The following is a 22,736-nucleotide window of genomic DNA, read 5'->3' on the forward strand; positions in this document are numbered from 1 at the left end:
CTGCCTGCACCCAGGTGATTAAAAAGCTTTATTGCTCACACAAAGTCTGTTTGGTGGTCTTTTCACATGGACGCTCATGACAGTTTGTTCCTGAATAAAAATAATAACAGAAGAATAAAGAGGTATTCATGTAAACATCGATTAATTACTACTATTTAAAAGGCAGATTCTGCATTATTTCCATAATTGAGAATCTATGAAATTAATGTCTACCTCAGCTAAATATGAAGATACGCTACATTTTGTAGTAAGCACTAGGTTTCATGCTCTCTTAAGTTAGGACTTTTTCCAATCATTTGTAATTTATACAGGTAAATTAGGTGAGCATAAACCTTAATAAAGGATTTGATTTGGTAGATAGTCTTAAATTTGGTAATCACAGAGCACAGCTGGAAAATACTTGCAGACATCCATTGCATAGTTGAAGAACAAAATGTTACATTCTATACAGACTTCAAATCAATAAAGGTGTAAAGTGGGAGAAGAGTCAACAAATGGGTTCCGGCTATTGATTGTATTATTTTGGTTACTTTGGTCACTTCAACACTCTATGCTTTAGACTTCTCAAATGTAAATAAATTTGTAGTTTGGACAACAGATTTTTAAAGTTTAATTAGTGTAGATAAACTAGAATTTAGATGTACATCACATTTAATTTCTAGTTTTAAAAATGGAGAATTATCTCATAAAACATCCATGTTTTTAAAAGCTACTTAATGGACACTGTGTTGCACTGCTCAGACACTTTCCTTTCACACCCTCTGCCCAACTTCCAGAATCAACATACTCATTCACCATTCTTCCAGGTTCTGAAAAGGTTGCCTGGGAGGGCTCACTACTGAGACCTGCCCCAGGAATAGCTATCCACAGAACAAAGTTTCCTTGGTGTGTCTAAGTGCCTCACCCTGGAGGTATCTCAAATCCAATGACTGGTCAATTGGGGGTTACAAAGTTTGGCCCCCTGACTTCAAGACAGAACCGCTGTAAGGTATCATTTCATCAGCAGAACTCCCATCAGATCTTCTGGGACCTCTATGGACTTGTATCACATAGTTCAAGTACTGCCTTGCGTTTTTAGTTAATCGTTATTGATTGCTGTCCTAACCATACTTCCCAACAAATCTGCTGTATGCAATATGCCTGCCAGCCTGTTTCCAAGGAAACCTAACCTAAAACATCATTCATCCTTAAGGCTAGAAGACCATAAAAGGCAAATAAGTCATCAGTCCCCCCAAATGACTGTTTCTAAACCAATCTGTGGCCAAAGCTTAGTCAGTTACTACATACTGAAAAATGAGACAAAAAATCTTAATTTAATCCATGTCTTTGGTCCCTCAGTCATTATCTGAAACAACTATAACTAAATCCATTTATGGAGAGTTTACTATATTCCAAGCACCACACATACAACTTAATTATATGTTTTTGATTAATATTCAGAGTAACTCCATGGAAAAGTTGCTATCATTAACTACATTTTCATAAAGAAGTAAACCAAAGATTAAGTATGTTAATTTTCATCTCCACAGTCATAATATTAGAAAGTAGAGCATACAGGTATCCATCCCAAGTTATAGTATTCCAGAATCCACAATCTGATACTACACAAGGTCCTGTAATTTTCATCAATCTTGGCAGCAAACGTGTGTGAGGTTTTACCATGAGAAAATATGGGTGTACCACAGCAAGAAACAATCACAATTTTCTTGGAAAACTCATCAAATTAGGATATTGTTCTTGTGTAGGGAAGTCAATGTCATGTATGAAAAATAGTGAAGCATTTTAAATAATCAAAACTCCAACCTTTGCCTTCCTAATAATTCAGTGCTTCAAGCTCAGCTTTACCTTGACAGAAATAGTATTTCTGTGTCCTGTCTTTGGTACTTTGAACTTGTACTTTCAGTGTGAAAAGCTTAATCTCCATCTTAAAAAGTGAGCTAAAACTCAAACTACTGAATTTGTAATAGCTGTATATATTATCAGTTTGATTCTTTCTAACTGGCACAGTATATGAAAATAAGTATTAGACTTTTTAAAACAGGAGGATTTATTCAAATGTCACCACTTCACAATATTAGAAGAGTTTAGTAGTATGGACAATCCAAAGCTTTCACATTACTATAGAAAAAACATATATGTGTTTTCAATAAACCTCAGTTCTAAATGGTAATTTTAGACTTATTTTTGTTTTCTTACACCAGCAACATAGATGTCCAAAAGTAAGAAAAGTGTTAGAAATATGAAAGTCCTCAGCATGGACGGATAGTGTGGCAGAACAGAGACAGTGCAGACCAGTTAATAACACGCCTTCAGCCAGACAGGTCTGTGTTTGTATCTCATCTCTACCTCAACTAAATGTTTGACTTTGGGCATGCTATTCAGTCTCTCTGAGCCACATTCTTTTCTGCATCACCGAGTTAACAATACATGTCTCATAGGCATACAGTAAGAATTAAATAATATAATATTTGCAAAAGCTGTGAAAGAACCTCTTAGGCACTTAATTAGTAGGTGCTATTATCTTTGACAAAGATGTGATACTCACTTTTTAGTGGGAAACACCATATGGGAAATTGCTTTGTTTTACTTCAAGGGAACTCTTAAGACAACTGTGCAGTGAAAATGTTTGAAAGCATGCATTTTACATTTCTAAGTGCCAAATAGAAGTAATTGGACAAAGAAGGAAATGGCAGGAAAAGACTGTAAATTACCATGATAGCATAATGTAAAATTTAGCTTAGAAATATTTGCCTTACTCAAATTCATGTCTAGGCAGCAGCAAGGTTTGCCTATTTTCCACTTATGAAAACAAAAACTCCCTTGGGGGATAGTACAAATGAGCGAGTTTGTAAACTCCCAAATCTGGGAAAGCTATAAACCATTTCCTAAGCGTACATGATAAACAGATGGTCTGATAAAAATAATTTCTTTGCTTTAAAATTTTATTTAAAGTCAACTATTGTAACAATTTAAAATATCTATGAGATAGAGTGGTTTTAAGAAAACAGTATTTAGAATTGAGATTTAATAAGGCATAAGTAAAACATACAGAAACTGATGTTTACAATATGAATGAATGTGAATGCAAAACCTAACCTTGTAAAGTCAAGGTCTATTTCAATCTACAAGGTGATAGGTGAATCTAAGAAACATTGATAGCATTTGTCAGATATGCACAGAATTAGGAATAAGTAATTTTCTGTTATTGTTTGTGCTGAGAATAAGGGAGGTGAGGTGAAAAATGATTTTCTCATAGACCAGATATAATCCACTAATTGTGTCTATTTGTCTTTGGTGGTTCTTTCTAAAGACCTTTGCCATAGATACATTTTCCCCTCCGCTTTTGTTAGAGAGAAATAAGCACCATGACCTCAAAGATTAGACTTTAATTAAATACTCTATTCTGACTCAGTCTACTCCAAATGAGAGCCACTTTGGAAATAAGTATTCTGCTTTCTTCTTTATCCCTTCAAATTTCCTTTTCTGTAGTTGCACCCTCTAAGGAAGAGTGTGCTATAAAGAGATGAGGGAAGGAGGATCTATCCACAAAGCATCTCTCAAGCTAGGTCCTGAACTCTATATTAGGTGCTTTTTACTCTTTCAACAGATATTCATTGACTATGTGCCAGATACTGTGCTATGAATTCATCTTTCAAAGGGCTTTCAAAGGGCTCATGGAGGTTATGGTCTATGGTCTAAACAGATAATAATTAAACAAATAATTTAATGATTGATGTTGAAGAGGGCACATGGGTTGCTCATAAAAGGAAAGGTCAGGAAACTTAATCTAATAGGGAGGGTCAGCGAAGGCTGCTCAGCAGAAGTGATATGAAGATGAGATGTGAAGGATGAGTAAGAGTTTCCAGAGAACTCAAAGAGAATAGGTGGAGTTTAAGGTGTGAATATGTGGAATAAAATGAGGTTGGTTCCCAGGGTGAGACCCAAAAGTGGGAAGATGAGAAAGCATTAACTTAATGAGTGAACAAAATTTAATGGGATTGGTGGCATGGGGTGGCTCATGACTGTAATCTCAGCACTTTGGGAGGCTGAGGCAGGAGGATGGCTTGAGGCTAGGAGTTTGAGATTAGCCTGGGCAACATAGAGAGGCCCTATCACTATAATTTTTTTTTAAAATTTAGCCAGACATGGTGACATGTGCCTGTAGTCCCAACTACTCAGGAAGCTAAGCCCGGGGGTCCAAGCTGCAGTGAATCATGATCACACCACTGCGCTCCAGCTTGGGTGACAGATGCAGGCCTTGTCTCAAAAAAAAAAAAAAAAAGGAAGAAAAAAATTAATGAGATTATATATAAAGAACTCTTCAAAACCACTAATACATTAGTAGGCACTATGCATATTAAACTATATATTAAGCAGCATTTCCCACTGAAAAATTCCTTTCCTTCCCTTCCCCTTCCCTTCCCCTTCCCCTTCCCTTCCCCTTCCCTTCCCCTCCCTTCCCCTTCCTTCCCCTTCCTTCCCCTTCCCTTCCTCCCATGACCCCTCCCCTCTATCTGTGATAATTTTCAGAGAACAATCTTTTTTTGAAAGAATGGAAGAAGTGGTCTCCAATAACCTGCTTTACTACAATTATCCCTTTTTCTCCTCTGTCATTTTGGTAAAATATTCTTACAGAACCAGAAGAAATAAGACAATTTTTTTCTTTTTTTTTTTTTTTTTTTTTTGAGACGGAGTCTGGCTCTATCGCCCAGGCTGGAGTGCGGTGGCCGGATCTCAGCTCACTGCAAGCTCCGCCTCCCGGGTTTACGCCATTCTCCTGCCTCCGCCTCCCAAGTAGCTGGGACTACAGGCGCCCGCCTCGTCGCCCGGCTAGTTTTTTGTATTGTTTAGTAGAGACGGGGTTTCACCGTATTAGCCAGGGTGGTCTCGATCTCCTGACCTCGTGATCCACCCGTCTCGGCCTCCCAAAGTGCTGGGATTACAGGCTTGAGCCACCGCGCCCGGCCGACAATTTTTTTCTTAAATGAAAAAGTAAGAAAAGAAAAACTATGATGGATATAGACTGTAGACATTCAACTTCTTTATCTTCATCTCTTGCACTTCTGAACCTGAATCTTATGAAACAAGCCTGCAGTGGACTCAGAGCCTTCGTACTGAGGGCTCCCCGTGCCACCTCAAGAGTCAAGGCCCAGGGTGAGATGTCCTTTCCTGTAGGAGGCAACCCACAGGGAGGCTCCAGAGCCTCGTGTAACTAATGGAGCTTCCTTGAGGTGAGGAAAAGCTCTCTTGTCTTTTCCATCAACCCAAACATTATTATTTCCCGAAGTGGTCACTAAATCAATATTTGTTCTCCAAGAACAATGTACTGTTCTTATTTCCACACTTTGAGATTCCACAGGGGAAGAAAACAAACCTTTCATTTATATGACAAAAATATCAAGTACATGAGGGTATCTTCATGTCATTTTAATTATTGACGAACTTGTTAGATCTTTATACTGCTATCCCACTTTTCCTTTTGATTCATATCCAACTGTTATTTGGGCACTGATGACAGTGAATGTGAAAAAAAAAAAAAGAATTCTGAATTTTAAAAGTAATCAAATTCTCTTTCAAAGGTCTACATCACATGAAAGATTCAGGAGCTCGTGGTAACCAAAATAATTTTCATGGAATTCTAAAAAGGATTCTAGTTGAGTAAGCAAAATATGTTTTTAGATAATGATGTTTATATGAGTACTTTAGCAGAATCCTCATAACAGAGACCATTTGAAAATGAGCTGTTCTCACTGATATGATTGGTCAGAACACAAGCTAAGCACTCCCATCCCTCAAATTCTCTATTGTGTTTAAATTCTCCTTTCTCACAGTGGCTGCTAAAACAACATCCTGAAGCCCTTTAGAACTGGACCCTATTTTGGACAACTATTGATCTAATGTGGTGGTTGACAACTGTAGGTAATTTTGCCCCTCAAAAGGCATCTGGCTACATTTGGAGACACTTTTGGCAGTCACAGTGGGGACTATTGGTTGCTAGTGGGTTAAGGCTAAAGATGCTGCAAAACATCCTATAATACACAGGACAAAATCCCATCAAAGAATTATCTGATCCAAAATGTCAATACTGCCATGATTGAAAAATCCTGATCTAGCACAAAAATCCTTGCAAACACTTTTGTGAGATAGCTCTTCATAATTTCTAGACTGGTCTCATTGTTATAAATGTCTTTATTATGTTAAATAAAAATGTATTCTCCTAAAACTTTCTGCCTATTGGGATCCCAAAGGAAAACAAAACATCAAATCCTTCACCCACATGACAGATTTTCAGATAACTGAGACTGCTTTCATATTCCCAGTTTCTTATTTTCAAGTTGAAAAGCCACATGCTCATGTCTTGTACTTGCTTCTCAAAAAAAAGTGTAATTTCAGAAATAAAAGCAATAACCAAGTTAAAACCAGGTCTTTTAAGATTATGAATGTAGTAATAATATCTGTATTACCAAGTATTGACCACTAATGATGTGCCAAGGGTTTTATACCTATTATTTTATAAACTAATATTGACAATATCAAAGATGCCCCTCCAGGTAAGAATCACTAGCACTGTTTTGCAGATGATCAAACTGAGCCTTAGTAAGGTTGAGAGATACACTCACAGACACAGAAGTAACAAGTGAGGGAGCTGGAACTGAATTCTAAAGTTCTTGCCCTTTGTGTGAATAGTTATGACTACTTTATTTCACATAAAATTCAGTTTCCCTTTCTTAACTGTCTCCTACCACCAGTTCATTTTCTCTTGTCTGTACCTACATTCCCTTCTCTCCTTTTACTTTCTTCCCATCTTTGCCTCAAGCTGGCCACAGGGCTATCACATCTGTTAACATAAACACCTCTTAAGAAGCAGGCCAGGCCGCAGAAGGGACTTACTTAAAGCTCTTCCAGCTCTACACACTACTTCTTTTGTATTTTCCTTTTGCCTTGTGAAAAGGGCCTGGGCCTGCTGAAAGAAATTAGATCTAGAAGCCTCTCTTCAGTGTGAACATAGGTGAAAAATTATTTGATATACTGTTTTCAGGTGGCAAAAAGTTTTCAGTGATTGAGTATACACTAAAAAGTAAACTAACCTCTATATTTTTTATGAATACATAAGAGTTCATTATACTATTTTTCTACTTTTTTTTTTGAAAAATAGTTTAAAAAACAACAACAAAAAACCTCTTGCTGCTCTGTACTTGCATTCAGCAACTAATTTCTTTTCTTATTCCATATTTTCTATTTAATGCTATGGTGAAGAAATGATTTTCAGAATAAAGTTGCCAACACAAGGGAAGGTTAATTCCTAAAGTAAAATTTTTTTATTATTATACTTTAAGTTTAGGGTACACGTGCACAACGTGCAGGTTTGTTACATATGTATACATGTGCCATGTTGGTTTGCTGAACTGATTAACTTGTCATTTACATTAGGTATTTCTCCTAATGCTATCCCTCCCCCATCCCCCCACCCCACGACAGGCCCTGGTGTGTGATGTTCCCCACCCTGTGTCCAAGGGTTCTCATTGTTCAATTCCCACCTATGAGTGAGAACATGTGGTGTTTGCTTTTCTGTCTTGTGATAGTTTGCTCAGAATGATGGTTTCCAGCTTCATCCATGTCCCTACAAAGGACAGGAACTCATCCTTTTTTATGGCTGCATAGTATTCCATGGTATATATGTGCCACATTTTCTTAATCCAGTCTATCATTAATGGACATTTGGACTGGTTCCAAGTCTTTGCTATTGTGAATAGTGCCACAATAAACATATGTGTTCATGTGTCTTTAGAGTAGCATGATTTGTAATCCTTTGGGTATATACCCAGTAATGGGATTGCTGGGTCAAATGGTATTTCTAGTTCTAGATCCTTGAGGAATCGCCACACTGTCTCCCACAATGGTTGAAGTAGTTTACACTTCCACCAACAGTGTAAAAGTGTTCCTATTTCTCCACATCCTCTCCAGCATCTGTTGTTTCCTGACTTTTTAATTATCATCATTCTAACTGGTGTGAGATGCTGTCTCACTGTGGTTTTGATTTGCATTTCTCTGATGACCACTGATGATGAGCATTTTTTCATGTGTCAGTTGGCTGCATAAATGTCTTCTTTTGAGAAGTGTCTGTTCATATGCTTTGCCCACTTGGGGTTGCTTGATTTTTTTCCTGTAAATTTGTTTAAGTTCTTTGTAGATTCTGGATATTAGCCTTTTGTCAGATGGGTAGATTGCAAAAATTTTCTTCCATTCTGTAGGTTGCCTGTTCACTCTGATGGTGACTTCTTTTGCCATGCAGAAGCTCTTTACTTTAATTAGATCCCATTTGTCAATTTTGGCTTTTGTTGCCATTGCTTTTGGTGTTTTAGTAATGAAGTCCTTGCTCATGCCTATGGCTTGAATGGCATTGCCTAGGTTTTCTTCTAGGGTTTTTATGGTTTTAGGTCTAACATTTAAGCCTGTAATACATCCTGAATTAATTTTTATATAAGGTGTAAGGAAGGGATTCAGTTTCAGCTTTCTACATATTACTAGCCAGTTTTCCCAGCACCATTTATTAAACAGGGAATCCTTTCTCCATTTCTTGTTTTTGTCCGGTTTGTCAAAGATCAGATGGTTGTAGATGTGTGGTGTTATTTCTGAGAGCTCTGTTCTGTTCCATTGGTCTATATCTCTGTTTTGGTACCAGTACCATGCTGTTTTGGTTACTGTAGCCTGGTAGTATAGTTTGAAGTTAGGTACCGTGATGCCTCCAGCTTTGTTCTTTTTGCTTACGATTGTCTTGGCAATACAGGCTCTTTTATGGTTCCATATGAACTTTAAAGTAGTTTTTTTCAATTCTGTGAAGAAAGTCATAGTTAGCTTGATGGGGATGGCATTGAATCTATAAATTACCTTGGGAAGTATGGTCATTTTCATGATATTGATTCTTCCTATCCATGAGCATGGAATGTTCTTCCATTTGTGTCCTCTCTTATTTCATTGAGCAGTGGTTTTGTAGTTCTCTTTGAAGAGGTCCTTCACATCCGTTGTAAGTTGGATTCCTAGGTATTTGATTTTCTTTGTACCAATTGTGAATGGGAGTTCACTCATGATTCGGCTTGCTATTTGTCTGTAATTGGTGTATAGGAATGCTTGTGATTTTTGCACATGGATTCTGTATCCTGAGACTTTTCTGGAGTTGCTTATCAGCCTAAGGCGATTTTGAGCTGAGATGATGGGGTTTTCTCAATATACAGTCATGTCATCTGCAAAAAGGGACAACTTGACTTTCTCTTTTCCTAATTGAATACCTGTAAATGCCCCAATTAAAAGACACAGACTGGTAAATTGGATAAAGAGTCAAGACCTATCAGTGTGCTGTATTCAGGAGACCCATCTCATGTGCAGATATGCACATGGGCTCAAAACAAAGGGATGGAGGAAGATCTACCAAGCAAATGGAAAGAAAAAAAAAAAAAGAAAGAAAGAAAGCAGCGGTTGCAATCCTAGTCTCTGATAAAACAAACTTCAAACAAACAAAGATCAAGTGTGACAAAGTAGGCCATTACATAATGGTGAAGGGATCAATTCAACAAGAAGAGCCAATTATTCTAAATATATATGCACCCAATACAAGAGCACCCAGATTCATAAAGCAAGTCCTTAGAGACCTACATAGAGACTTAGACTCCCACATGATAATAGTGGGAGACTTTAATACCCCACTGTCAATATTAGAGAGATCAATGAGACAGGAGGTTAACAAGGATATTCTGGAATTGAACTCAGCTCTGCACTAAGTGGACCTAATAGGTATCTACAGATGTCCGCACCCCAAATCAAAAGAATATACATTCTTCTCACACCACATCACACTTATTCCAAAGTGGACCACATATTTGGAAGTAAAGCACTCCTCAGCAAATATATAAGAACAGAAATCACAACAAACTGTCTCTCAGACCACAGTGCAATCAAGCTACAATTCAGGATTTAAAAACTCACTCAAAACTGCACAACTACATGGAAACTGAATAACCTGCTCCTGGATGACTTCTGGGTAAATAATGAAATGAAGGCAGAAATAAAGATGTTCTTTGAAACCAATGAGAACAAAGACACAACATACCAGAATCTCTGGGACACATTTAAAGTAGTGTGTAGAGGGAAATTTATAGCACTAAATGCCCACAAGAGAAAGCAGGAAAGATCTAAAATTGACACCCTAACATCACAATTAAAAGAACTAGAGAAGCAAGAGCAAACAAATTCAAAAACTAGCAGAAGGCAAGAAATAACTAAGATCAGAGCAGAACTGAAGGAGACAGAGATACAAAAAACCCTTCAAAAAATCAATGAATGCAGGAGCTGTTTTTTTTTTTTTTTTAAAGATCAACAAAATTGATGGATTGCTAGCAAGACTAATAAAGAAGAAAAGAAGAAGAATCAAATAGATGCAATAAAAAATGATAAAGGGGGTATCACCACCGATCCCACAGAAATACAAACCACCATCAGAGACTACTATAAACACCTCTATGCAAATAAACTAGAAAATCTAGAAGAAATGGATAAATTCCTGGACACATACACCCTCCCAAGACTAAACCAGGAAGAAGTTGAATCTCTGAATAGACCAATAACAGGCTCTGAAATTGAGGCAATAATTAATAGCTTACCAACCAAAAAAAGTCCAGGACCAGATGGATTCACAACCAAATTCTACCAGAGGTACAAAGAGGAGCTGGTACCATTCCTTCTGAAACTATTCTAATCAATAGAAAAAGAGGGAATCCCCCCTAACTCATTTTATAAGGCCAGCATCATCCTGATACCAAAGCCTGGCAGAGACACAACAAAAAAGAGAATTTTAGACCAATACCCCTGATGAACATTGATGCGAAAATCTTCAATAAATTACTGGCAAACTGAATCTAGCAGCACATCAAAAAGCTTATCCACCAAGATCAAGTCGGCTTAATCCCTGGGATGCACGGCTGGTTCTACATATGCAAATCAGGAAACATAATCCATCACATAAACAGAACCAAAGACAAAAACCACTTGATTATCTCAATAGATACAGAAAAGGCCTTTGACAAAATTCAACAGCCCTTCATGCTAAAAACTCTCAATAAACTAGGTATTGATGGAACATATCTCAAAATAATAAAAGCTATTTATGACAAAACCACAGCCAATATCATACTGAATGGGCAAAAACTGGAAGTATTTCCTTTGAAAACTGGCACAAGACAGTGATGCCCTCTCTCACCACTCCTATTCAACATAGTGTTGGAAGTTCTGGCCAGGGCAATCTGAAGTAAATTTCTTATGAACCCAGGATTAGGCCAAATTTCTTAAATTATTTAAGTAAAGACAAACTTACTTGTATATTTTCTACCTTTTCAATTATTCCCTTCTATTTTCATGTTACCAATTTCATATATATGGGATGTATAGATGCAGACAGATGGGAACATGTTTTACAACATATATATATAATAGTTTTGCTATCTTTCTTAGGTATACATTTAAACATGCAGTCTCTGTTCTCTATTATCTTTCTTAGAAATTGAATAAAGTCCAAATATCCATCATCAATGAGAATATTAAATAAATTACAGTACTTTCCTACTGTGGAATATTATACAGTCATTAACATGAATAAGACACGTACAGTAATATGGGAAGATGTCCATCATATGTCGTCAAGTGCAAGGAGCCAGTTACAAAACAATATGATCCAGCAAACAAATGTTAGAAACTCATGTATGCAGAAGCATATGGGAAAATATCTGGAAAGATATATGTCAAACTGTAGAGAAAAGGATTGGGAAGTGGGGAACATTTTTTTTAAGTCTCTATATTATTTTATATCTGTGAATTTTCTAAATATTTATAATGAGTTCATGTTATTTTTATAATAATATTAAATGATATGCTGATTAGCTAATCATATTTGATGGTCTCCATTATTTAGCTAGATGCTCCCCACCCACATGCCATTATTTACTCTATTTGATTTTTCTAATTTTACTTCCCATTCTCTCTCCCATTACACTAGATTTACCTTTTCTAAACACTGCCTGTTTTGTTTAATGCTTCCACCTCAACCCAGAGTATCTGTATTTCCCCTAAATTGCATCTCTAAAGAAAACTGTGCAAATATTAGATTTCCATATACATTAAAATACTCCATAAAAGGAGAAAAGTAAATATTCAAGAAATTATATATATCTATATATAGACACACACATATATATAGACAGATATATATATTTCTTTTTTGAGACAAGGTCTCACTGTCTTGCCCAGGCTAGAGAGCAGTGGTGTGATCAAGGCTCAGTGAAACCTCAAACATGGGGGATCAAGCAATCCTCCTGCCTCAGCCTTCCTAGTAGCTGGGACTACAGGTGTGTACCACCACACCTGGCTTTTTTTTTTTTTTTTTAATTTACTGTAGAAATGGAGTCTCCCCTTATGTTGCTCAAGCTGATCTTGAAATCCTGGGCTCAAGCTGTCTTCCTGCCTTGACCTCCCAAAGTGCTGGGATTACAGGCATGAGTCACTGTGCTTGGCCTACATTTTGAATCAACAAGCTTTAATATGCTTTAATTCATTACTTCCTGAAACGTAAGGTGCCAAAAAATAATAAAGAATAGTTACCAAGTTCTTGAGCAGATAACTATTTTCCTTGTAAAAAGATGGCTTACTTAAACATCAAGAATACTATGATAGCCTTGAATACATTTTAGAATGAGATAGGACCCACAAAAAAAGAAAAAGATGCATAGCACCCTACAAATGTGAAAAAGCAAGAGATACATTTCTTACCATTGTGAGGGTAAATGGATGATTTTCTAATGCAGATACACTGGGACAATGTAGAATAATATACTAAAAAGCAACAAACAGATAAGTTTTAAATGACCAGTTAAGAATTTCAACTATCTCAATGATGCTATGTTTGCTAAATTTCAAAAATTACATAAGGATAAAGGCTATTTAAAAAGTTACTGACCACTGACTCACCTGACCAGGTCTTGCTTTAAAATTTTCTTTGACCATTCGGATTTCCATGACATCTGAGGGATGACTTATGACCGAAATGATGGTGACTGGCTTATTGCTCCGGATATACCTGTAAAGTCTTTCGGCACAGTACAGGCACAAAGGTCCAGAAATCCAAAGCCAAGTCTAAGATAAATTTTTGAAAATAGACTTCAAGAAATACTCATATTGTAGAAATCTACACCCCGCCAATTGTTTATTGCATACATTACAGTAGTAGTATTTTAATTTGTATTTTAAATAAGAAAACATAATAAATGAATAAAAAATAATAGATACTCACTATCATTCAAACAAACAAAAGTATAAAACAAAACAGAAAGTAATATCAAGACCTTACCCTCAATGTCATGCTCTGGATATAACTACCATGAACAAATAAGTGTATATTCTTTCCTATACCTTTCCATGCCTACAGATATGCAATATATCTGTAGGCATAGAAACAATATATTTAATAAAAGAATAAAGGGGAGTTAACAATCTCAGATAAACCTGGGGATAATTTTAGAAATAAAGTAACTGTCTAAAGTTTATTAAATAAGAAAACCCTAGATTTTTAATGTACATAAAATACATGCATAATATACATACATATAATATGTATACATATAGCACACGTGTTTAAAAATGCACTATTCTAGGCATGTTGTTTACCACTTACTTCTATATAATAAGAACATAAAATAATATTTATAATTTGGAAACCATGACAATTTTGAATATGTGCTGCATGGTTAACCCTGATCCCAGGATATGTGCAAACTTTGGGAAGTGCAGAAGCCTGTGGGGCTTACCGTTCTCCTAAAATTACACACTTTATCTCTCACATCCCTTTGATGCCTCCAATTAAAACTTGTCTTAATGGTCACTTTTTAAAGTCTCGCTTTAGTTGTTTCAAATCTTCCTTCTTTCATGCAGACAGATCATGCCTCTTCTGCATATAATAACATTTAGCCCCACACTGTTATGAGTAGCATTGCAAGACGAAGTCTGCAATGTAGCAGCCTCATACCTTTGAGACAATCACTTACCCTTTGAGTATTAGGTCCTACGTGAGCAAAACGGGAGTCACCATCCCTGCCCTGTCTAATATTTGTGAATATTATGTGAAACTCAGAAAAGTTCTGAAAATTATAGAGGCTAATAGGGATCTAGAGGATTATTATTAATAATAACAAACACAAGACTAATACACTATTCCAAAGTCATCTACAAATTCATTCTACCTTTTGACTTCTCTTTCTTCTCTTCCTAATAGAGACATTTGACATCACTGTTTCCTACTTCCACTTTTTATGAAGAATAAATGGTGTAATTTGCATGGGGGCAGTTCCCACAGGCACAGAGGAAGATAAGGGCCCTGTATTGAACTAACTGCTGAATACTTATGGACATTTACCAGGAGCAAGCATATTTGTCAAAGACCTGGGTTTACATGCTTGCTCTGCCACTTACTAGTTTGGAGACTTTGATCAAGGTAAACACAATTTCTTCATCAGAAAATCGAAGATGATATTAATTATTTCAAATAGTCATTGTGAATATTGTAAGAAACATTCTGTATGTCTAATAAATGTTCTGTATTAAGCATACAGGACATTTTAGCACAATGCCTAGCAGATAATATTAAGCATTCAATAAATTGATTTTGCTGTTTACTATTTACAATACTATACACAATATTATAATACAATTAAATAATAATTTGTGGTAGTAGTGGTAGTTTTTTTTTACTACTATTTTTATTATTCAATCAGCTTCTCTCAACTGATGGGAAAAATATTTGTCATCTCTTGACTGCAAGCACCAATGCTGTTGTATGCAAAGGTCATATGGTCAGTTAAGTAGAAATGTTATATATCCTCTAATATCATAGATCTTTTGCATTGAACTGTCAGGTACCTGTAATGGAATAATAGATACTAACTTACTATTGAAACATCCTGAAATATCCTATTATGAATGAACATATAGCTTGAAAAACACGTTTATATGTGATGTTGATCAGTCAAATGGAAATAAACTTTGTGGAGATCAAACACAAAATTAATCTGACCTGTGGAAAATTAGCTTGGAATCTGGGCTCTTCCATACAAATCTTCACAAATGTGTTCTGGGTAAACTCTTCTGGTTTTGAAAATTCTTCAGGGAAAGGTTCATGAAAATGTTCTGAGAAATATTCTGGTAAGGAAATATTCTGAGAGCTGGTTCGGTTAAGATTGATGCAGCCGGGAGGGTGGGTATCTAAATTAGTTTGATACTTCAGCAGCCCTCTAAAATTAAATTTAAAACAAACAAACAGAGAAATGAAAAGATTTGAGATCAGGGGACACAGTAAAAGAAAATAATGTTTTTTTTTTTTTTTTTTTTTTTCCGAACTTTACACAGCTTTTATCTAAAAAGTGTTGCTTATATTTTATGTTAAGGAGAAATTGAAAAATCTTAAAACATTTTAAGAAATTCTTTTCTATAGGACTAAAACAAAAATGTTGGCCCTCCAAACAAATGCTATAAATATATGGTAGAGAAGAATACATGCAGTCTCAACAAGCATTACTGAATTTGACGGCCTTTACTTCAAGACTACTAGGCATGCATACAATTGCAGACAAGCTTTCACTTCAATAAACAGTGTAATGATGAATTTTTTGCTAGATCTCCAAACATAAGGGAAAAATACAGGGATCATATTTAGCTTGGCCAAGCCTGGATAAAACAAGACTTGCTGATTTGCAGAGAAATGTTAAACAGAAATAACTGGAACTGGAAGTTTGTCTCTCTTGTGGTCTGAAAACAATGTATATACAGCAATCAGTCCCTAAATCTGCTCACTTTTCAATTTCTCTATAGACAGAACCACATAAAAAGTTCAAACTGATAAATCATGCAGGAGAACCCACACCATAAAAATCTTATTCTGATTGCTTATTATTTTGTTAGAAACCAAGACAAACCATTCAACTTTCTGTGTTCTGCTTCTCTTATTAAGAACTGGTTAGCATCTACCTCATAGGGATAATCCATAAAATGACAGATTGTACAGAGCATCAACAAGATCACTGCTGCACAAGCAAATATTGTATGACAAAGTAAGATTTGGAAATGCTTGAAATTTTTGCAGTGTATTTTATTATTTTAAAGAATACTGAGGAAAAATTTATTTCCAAGATTATCTGTTCTTGGTTGGCTTACAGTGCGTGATTTTTAAATTATCCTTCACGCTCCCAAATACTTAATTTTAGTAGCTTAATCACTGGAGGTCAGGAGTTCGAGACCAGCCTGACCAACATGGAGAAACCCTGTTTCTACTAAAAAACATACACAATTAGCTGAGTATGGTGGTGCATGCCTGTAATCCCAGCTACTTGGGAGGCTGAGGCAGGAGAATTGCTTGAACCCAGGAGGTGGAGATTGTGGTGAGCCCGAGATTGCACCATTGCATTCCAGTTTGGGCAACAAGAGCAAAACTCTGCCTCAAAAAAAAAAAAGAAAGAAAGAAAGAAAAAAGTATATTTTAGCTATGATGCTTTTACAAAAATAGTATTTTTAAACAAAAACTACATAATTATACTAACAGATCCATATATGAAGGTTAGGAAAGCAATGACCAAGCCAGTCCCTGGTGGTATTCACTATCTCCTCATCTTGATTACTTTCCTTTCTTCCCTCTTTGCTTATGCTCACTTCCTTTTTTAAATTTTATTTTCTTCCTTAAAATTAGTCATCATGAAGTCATTAGGGAGCATTCAGTACATGTCAGGGGCATGCATTACATGACACAATAGTAGACCACACACACACATACTTTTTTAAAAAAGCAATACAGTAGATATTGCCTATGTATGAGATAAATTGATAAATATTATACAAATATGAGACAAATTTTTGTCACTAATCATTTACAAGTTTCTAGTCACACAATACAGTTGCTGGGATATTATACTTAGACAGCCTATGAATTTGATTCAGCTTTCTTTACATTAATAATTTAGCCAAACCTTTTGTTCCTACTGACCATCTGAATGATAGTGACTGACAGTTAAGTAGGTAAAAAACCCCAAGCATTTATTCTACTGGCCAAAAGTTGAACAGACATGAGCATAATGCACTTAGCACTACGCCAATGGTTCTTCAGAATTCAACAAAGTCAAATCTGGTTCCTAACACTCCAGAAACTCATGATCTAGTTTGGAAGATATCTTCGAAGAAGCTGAACATAAGTGAAACTACAGATAGTAACTGGAGCAGTGTTTTAATACAGTTTAAAACACCAGGTCTAGCCCAGAGAAATTTGTATACATTTTACATTATCCTCACAAAAACTGCATGAACTAGGGTTATTATTCCCATTTTAAAATTTAAAAATTAAAGTATTTTAAAAGATGAAATAATACCCCAGGGTCACACAGCTGATAAGTAGCAGGTCAAGATTTGAATTCAGATCTGATTCAAATTCTACGCTCTTCACCTCTCATGATATATGACATTAGTTCACTGAATCCTCATAACATAACTCTGAGAAAGGTAAGGAAGGGGGAAGATTAATACTTGCTAAGAAAGCATCACATCAGTAATCTTTAGAACATCTGCTTCTCATTTAAACTTCAAAACAAAATAATCATACAAGGTAAGTATTTTTATTTCTATTACACAGATGAGAAAACTAATGCTTTCATTTAGGTAACAGATTAACTAAGTATAGTCAAAGCATAGGATTCAGAAACCTACCTAGCTCACTCCATGCCCCTATGTCACGCAAAGCAAATCAGATGGTTAAAGAGGTAGACATCGTAAAGGGGTTCAAAATAAACAAAAGTCAGTTTGTGTGTGTGTGTGTGTGTGTGTGTGTGCGCGCGCGCGCGCGCGTTGGAATGGGGATGCTTATAATTTAGGGTCCTAACACCAGGCAAATAAATGTCGTTAATCCCTTCTCCTGTCATAATAACATTCCAGTGGACATAACTCTACCATGTTCTAGGTCCTTAGAGTAGTGAATGTTGTTACTATACAGTAAAGTTCTTCAGGTCAGCCCAATCAAACAGTGGTGCTGTTCTTGGCACATAAAGTGGCACGTATTATTCTAAAATTCCTTTTAATTTTGAGAGCTTTGTGTTATTTTAAGCTACACTCAAGTTAAATAGCATAGGCTATCTCTGTCTTTAAAACCCATTAAAATTGTCCTTACTTTGTCTTCTTTTTTTACGTTCAGATTTCAAACTTTATTTCAAGACTATAGTAATAAAAACAATATGGTATATGCATAAAAACACAAACAACAAACAGAATAGAGAGCTCAGATTACTTTGGCTTAGTTGTAATTGTTGCCACCAAAGAAATATGGATAAGATCCAAAGACAGACAATGATAAAAAAAAAAAAAAATCATTCATCAAAAATCTCAAGTATGACATCCCAGGTCATTTGGCTCTAATTAGGTGGTGAGGGTACTGAAAGCTCACTGGAAGGCAGGTTTTTAACTCAGTATTGAAAGGCCATATACCAGTAAAAAAATTGTATGGTAAAGTTCAGTGGCCTCAGATTGGGAGTGCTTAAATATCTCCCAACACAATAATGTCAGTCAGTGGCAGAGCTGGGACTAAAAGCCCAGTTAGTCTGAATCCAAAGTCTATGCTCCTTCCTCTGTACCAGGCCTATTCCCCTTGCAGAATATCTATATTACTTTATGGACAATCTTTAAATTGAAGACCAATGTATATATTGAGTACAATTGAATGGCTTTATATGGCTATAGACTTAGAAAAGGAGGGAGTATATTTTATCAAACCAACAATTTTATGTGTCATTTTCAAGCTCAATTGAATGCAGCAACTTAATTTTTCATTGCATGAGTAAAGAATAAAAGTGCTTATTTCTTTGATATTAGTGCCGAATTTCTTAGAATTCTTACATTTGAAGGCCATTACAACAATCTTTTTCTAAAGAATATTGAAAAGGAATGTAGACTAGATATTATGGATATTTGGATTGATAGAAAAAATCTGATATTATCTCTCTAATGCATTTACTTCACTGTGGCCACACAGTGGAGTAATTCAAATTTATTTATTTATTAAAATTTGAGGCACGTGTTCTATATGATTTTTACGGTGTTTTAAATTCCTGATATCTTTATTTATTTTAGATGCATGCCTTTCTTTAAAATAGAATGCAATCTTCTCAAATGTAACAGAACCCACCTAAGATAACACAAAGCTCTGTGTCTATTTGCCAAACAATCTTGATCCTGCTTCTTGTCCAACACCACCACTGTAATATACCTTTCTAGACATATTATTTTATTAATTTTGGAACCTTATTAGTTTCAATATTATGGTCACTGTCTTCAAAGGCATGTACAATCTAGAGTAGCACTGTTCAATAGAGCTTTCTGGGATAGTGAAAATGGTCTAAGTTTCTGATCACCAACATAGTAACTATTAGAGAAATGTGGGCTATTGAGCAATTGAAATGGGGCTAGTACAGGTGAAGAACTGAACTCTTAATACTATTTCACTTTAGTTTAAATTGAATAGCCACAGCACAGATATAATGAGTCAAATCAAACATAAAACCAAAAACAATAATTAAAAAGGGCAAAATGATTAATGCCATATAAACATATGATAACCTCTTGAGAGTACAGATGGGTAATTAACTTTGATTATAAAATTCCAGAAAGACTTCAGAGAGAAGAAGGCAACTGAAGGATGTGGAGATTCCAGGGGTTAGAGAATAGGAGAATGGCATTCCAATATGAGGAAGACAGATGCACAAAGGTACTTGGTTTATTCCTGAATTAGTAGAAGGGATATATTTTATGCATTTATCCCTTATACATTCACACTCACTGCCAAACCTCAGCATCACTCTAATACCTTTCTTGCACATAATAGATCTCTAATGCATTTCTAGTGAATTGATTTTAAAAGCAAACAATAAACACATAATTTGTTTTAATACAGCAAGTGCATGTAGGAATCAAAAAGAGAGCATTCTTGTATGTATTGTTGCAGCTTTCATAAATAAATGCTAAATAATTTTAAAGCAAAAAACAAGAAGGGAAAAAGACATTCGTGAATGGTAAACTGAGAGTCTTGCCAAGTTATAACGACAGGGCGAGGGATGAGGAAAGGAGGTGCACAGACTATGTGGAAATATAAGTGTTTATTATTAATTTTTTAAGTTTCATTGTATGATGTTCCAAGGAGAAATTTTGAAGTATCTGTGAAATGTCTAGTGTTCTCCTATCATGAGAAATAAAGGATTTTATGGGGTTCCAAAATTGTTTCTGCATTCATAAGGATCTTAACATGTGGTATCAATATTCAACCATGTTTCAAAGTTATGGGTTTCTTTTTTTCCCCTTGTTTCCCTCAAGAGGCATTAGAGTTATCCTATCTGGGATTTTTGTTTGTTTGTTTTGCTTTCTGTTTGTTTCTTTGTTTTTAATATCCAGCTGTGACAAAGTTACATAAAATAATACAATACATTAAATGAATCCTACTAAGTAACAACATGATTTTATGACAATCAAAACATGATTTTATGGCAAAAGATAAATATTACAAAATACCACACCTGACAAAAGGACAATCACAGAATCATCCCTACTTTAATTTCATGTTAAAAATATTCCACAAATGCAGCATCACTTACGTGACCTTTATATTTGTGGTATTTTAATCTATTTTTAAGGAGGAGAAAAAAATTCTTGTCCCCTAGGGACCTACTTTTTTCCTAATATTCTACCACATGATTTTTTTTCTTTATGGTAAAAATATATATTGATTCTGGCAGCTATTTTTACTTTGCTTCAAGTACAAAGAAAGAGTTTAATTCAAAAAAATGAAACCAAGTTGTATATTTTAAAATTTATTGCAGTTCTCTAACTTCTGTGGACTCCACTAGAATGCACACTTCTTAAAGTCAAGGGTTTATCCTGCTCCCTTGTTATTTTGCTAGTGCCTAAAACAGTGTTTATAACTTACAATAAGTGCTAAATAAATATTCGTTGATTAACTTAGTGACCAGAAGTGTATAAACAACTTTTGTCGTGATTGTTGTTGAAATACGTGATTGGGGAGTCATCTGGTTTTAACAGATATTTGAGCTCATTTTCAACCTTGACAGTTATTAAGTAACAGACAGTAACATTAAGTAACAGACAATGATCAAGAGAGTCAAGTCTACTTGTTAGGTGCATTTAGAAGTAGAGTGCTTTCCTAAACTAAAAATCCAGTGTGCTTCAGGAAATCCTAACCATCTGGGTACCCACCCTACCAAAGATTTTACTCCCACCCCCATTTTGTTTATCTGGCCTAACAGAGTTCTTGCCTCTGCCTTCTTTCCTGGCTCTTGCCTCTGATAGCTAAGATAACTGCTATCTGCAGCTTAACCACAGCAGGAATTGTGTCTGGCTCTTACTGGTGGGCTTGTCCAAGCTTACAAGATAGGGATAAGATCATGTGTTTGTAATCTGTGCAGGTGCACTGGACCTTGCTCTTTAGAAAGACCCTACTACTGGTTTACTGCTCTGTTGTCATCATCTCCAAATGCTTAATAATTTTTTGATCAAGGAATCCCACATTTCATTTTGCAGTGGGTGTCGCAAATTAAGAGACTGATTCTGCCACAATATCTCTGCAGCTGACTAATGCATAGCCTAGGGTCTTAAGGGCTTAGGATCAACATTTATAACTTCCTTGAGTACCTGAAGTAAAATAGGTCATTCCCCTAAGTTTCCTTAACTGAAAGAGAAATTGTACCTGTTCCTCTCTACTTCCCAGGTATATAAAGGGAAGAGCTTTGACCCCTTGCAAAGAAAAAAAAAAAAAAAAAAAGTAAGCATCCATTACTTCTTAGTATTTCCTCAGCTTTCATGCTTTACTAAAATGACAGTGGAGGATAAAATAATTATTTCATGTTTCAGAAAAACAGTACTGTACTGAAAATATTTCTTAAAATAAATACAGTCCTTTTCCTTCTCCTTTCCCCCAACTTTCTCACCTTATAATTCCAGCTGTAAACACTTGCTAATATAAAAAAATTCCCTGGAGAAAAACTGAGATAAAAATTATTTGAAAAAGTATTTGGTCTAAGGTTCAATATGTCTGTCTCCAAAATTGGGGAAAAAATAAACTCGCAGTTTGGAAGTTTAAAAAAATCCATTAATATATACAACTTATAGCATAAATGACTTCATGTACATAAAAATGCTCTCTATATGCTATATCTAAGTATATAAGTAGACATATATGCATATAAACTATAGAACTATAAGGCATCTTTAATGGGAGAAAATATCACATGACCTCGATCCCTACTACCGACTGGCTTACAGCATAAAATATCAGCAAATGTGAATAAACCATAAGATCTTAGGCCATAATTACTATAGAGAAATACTACTTTTTACATAAAATTAAGAAATCCAATGAACAAAAAATTGGAAGTTGGCAAACAAAACTGGAAGTTAGCAAACAAAACTGGAAGTTGGTAAACAAAGGATATAAAAGTAAAAAAAAACTTTATATAGGACATTGTATTTATTAACATATTGAAAATATATAAATACCATGGAGGAGAAGAATTTGGATTCCATCTAAGAGACATCTAATTATTCAATAATATTTTTCACCTCATATATTTAAGTGAAAAATTGAAGAACTAAAAAGTGAAATAAAA

The 22,736-nt window shown here is 35.3% G+C and overlaps 1 protein-coding gene across 1 annotated transcript in view; it reads right to left on the reverse strand.

Moving 5' to 3' along the window:
* The window catches only part of NOX4 (NADPH oxidase 4), a 165,881-nt gene that overhangs the window by 61,997 nt on the left and 81,148 nt on the right, over positions 1-22,736 (reverse strand). Inside the window, 3 exon segments of the mRNA XM_033205707.1 lie at positions 12,814-12,876; positions 13,012-13,176; positions 15,110-15,326. Of these exon segments, the coding sequence (XP_033061598.1) occupies positions 12,814-12,876; positions 13,012-13,176; positions 15,110-15,326 (445 nt within the window).

The sequence above is a fragment of the Trachypithecus francoisi genome, unplaced genomic scaffold (assembly GCF_009764315.1).
Source record: "Trachypithecus francoisi isolate TF-2019V2 unplaced genomic scaffold, Tfra_2.0 Lachesis_group8, whole genome shotgun sequence".
NCBI lineage: Eukaryota > Metazoa > Chordata > Mammalia > Primates > Cercopithecidae > Trachypithecus > Trachypithecus francoisi.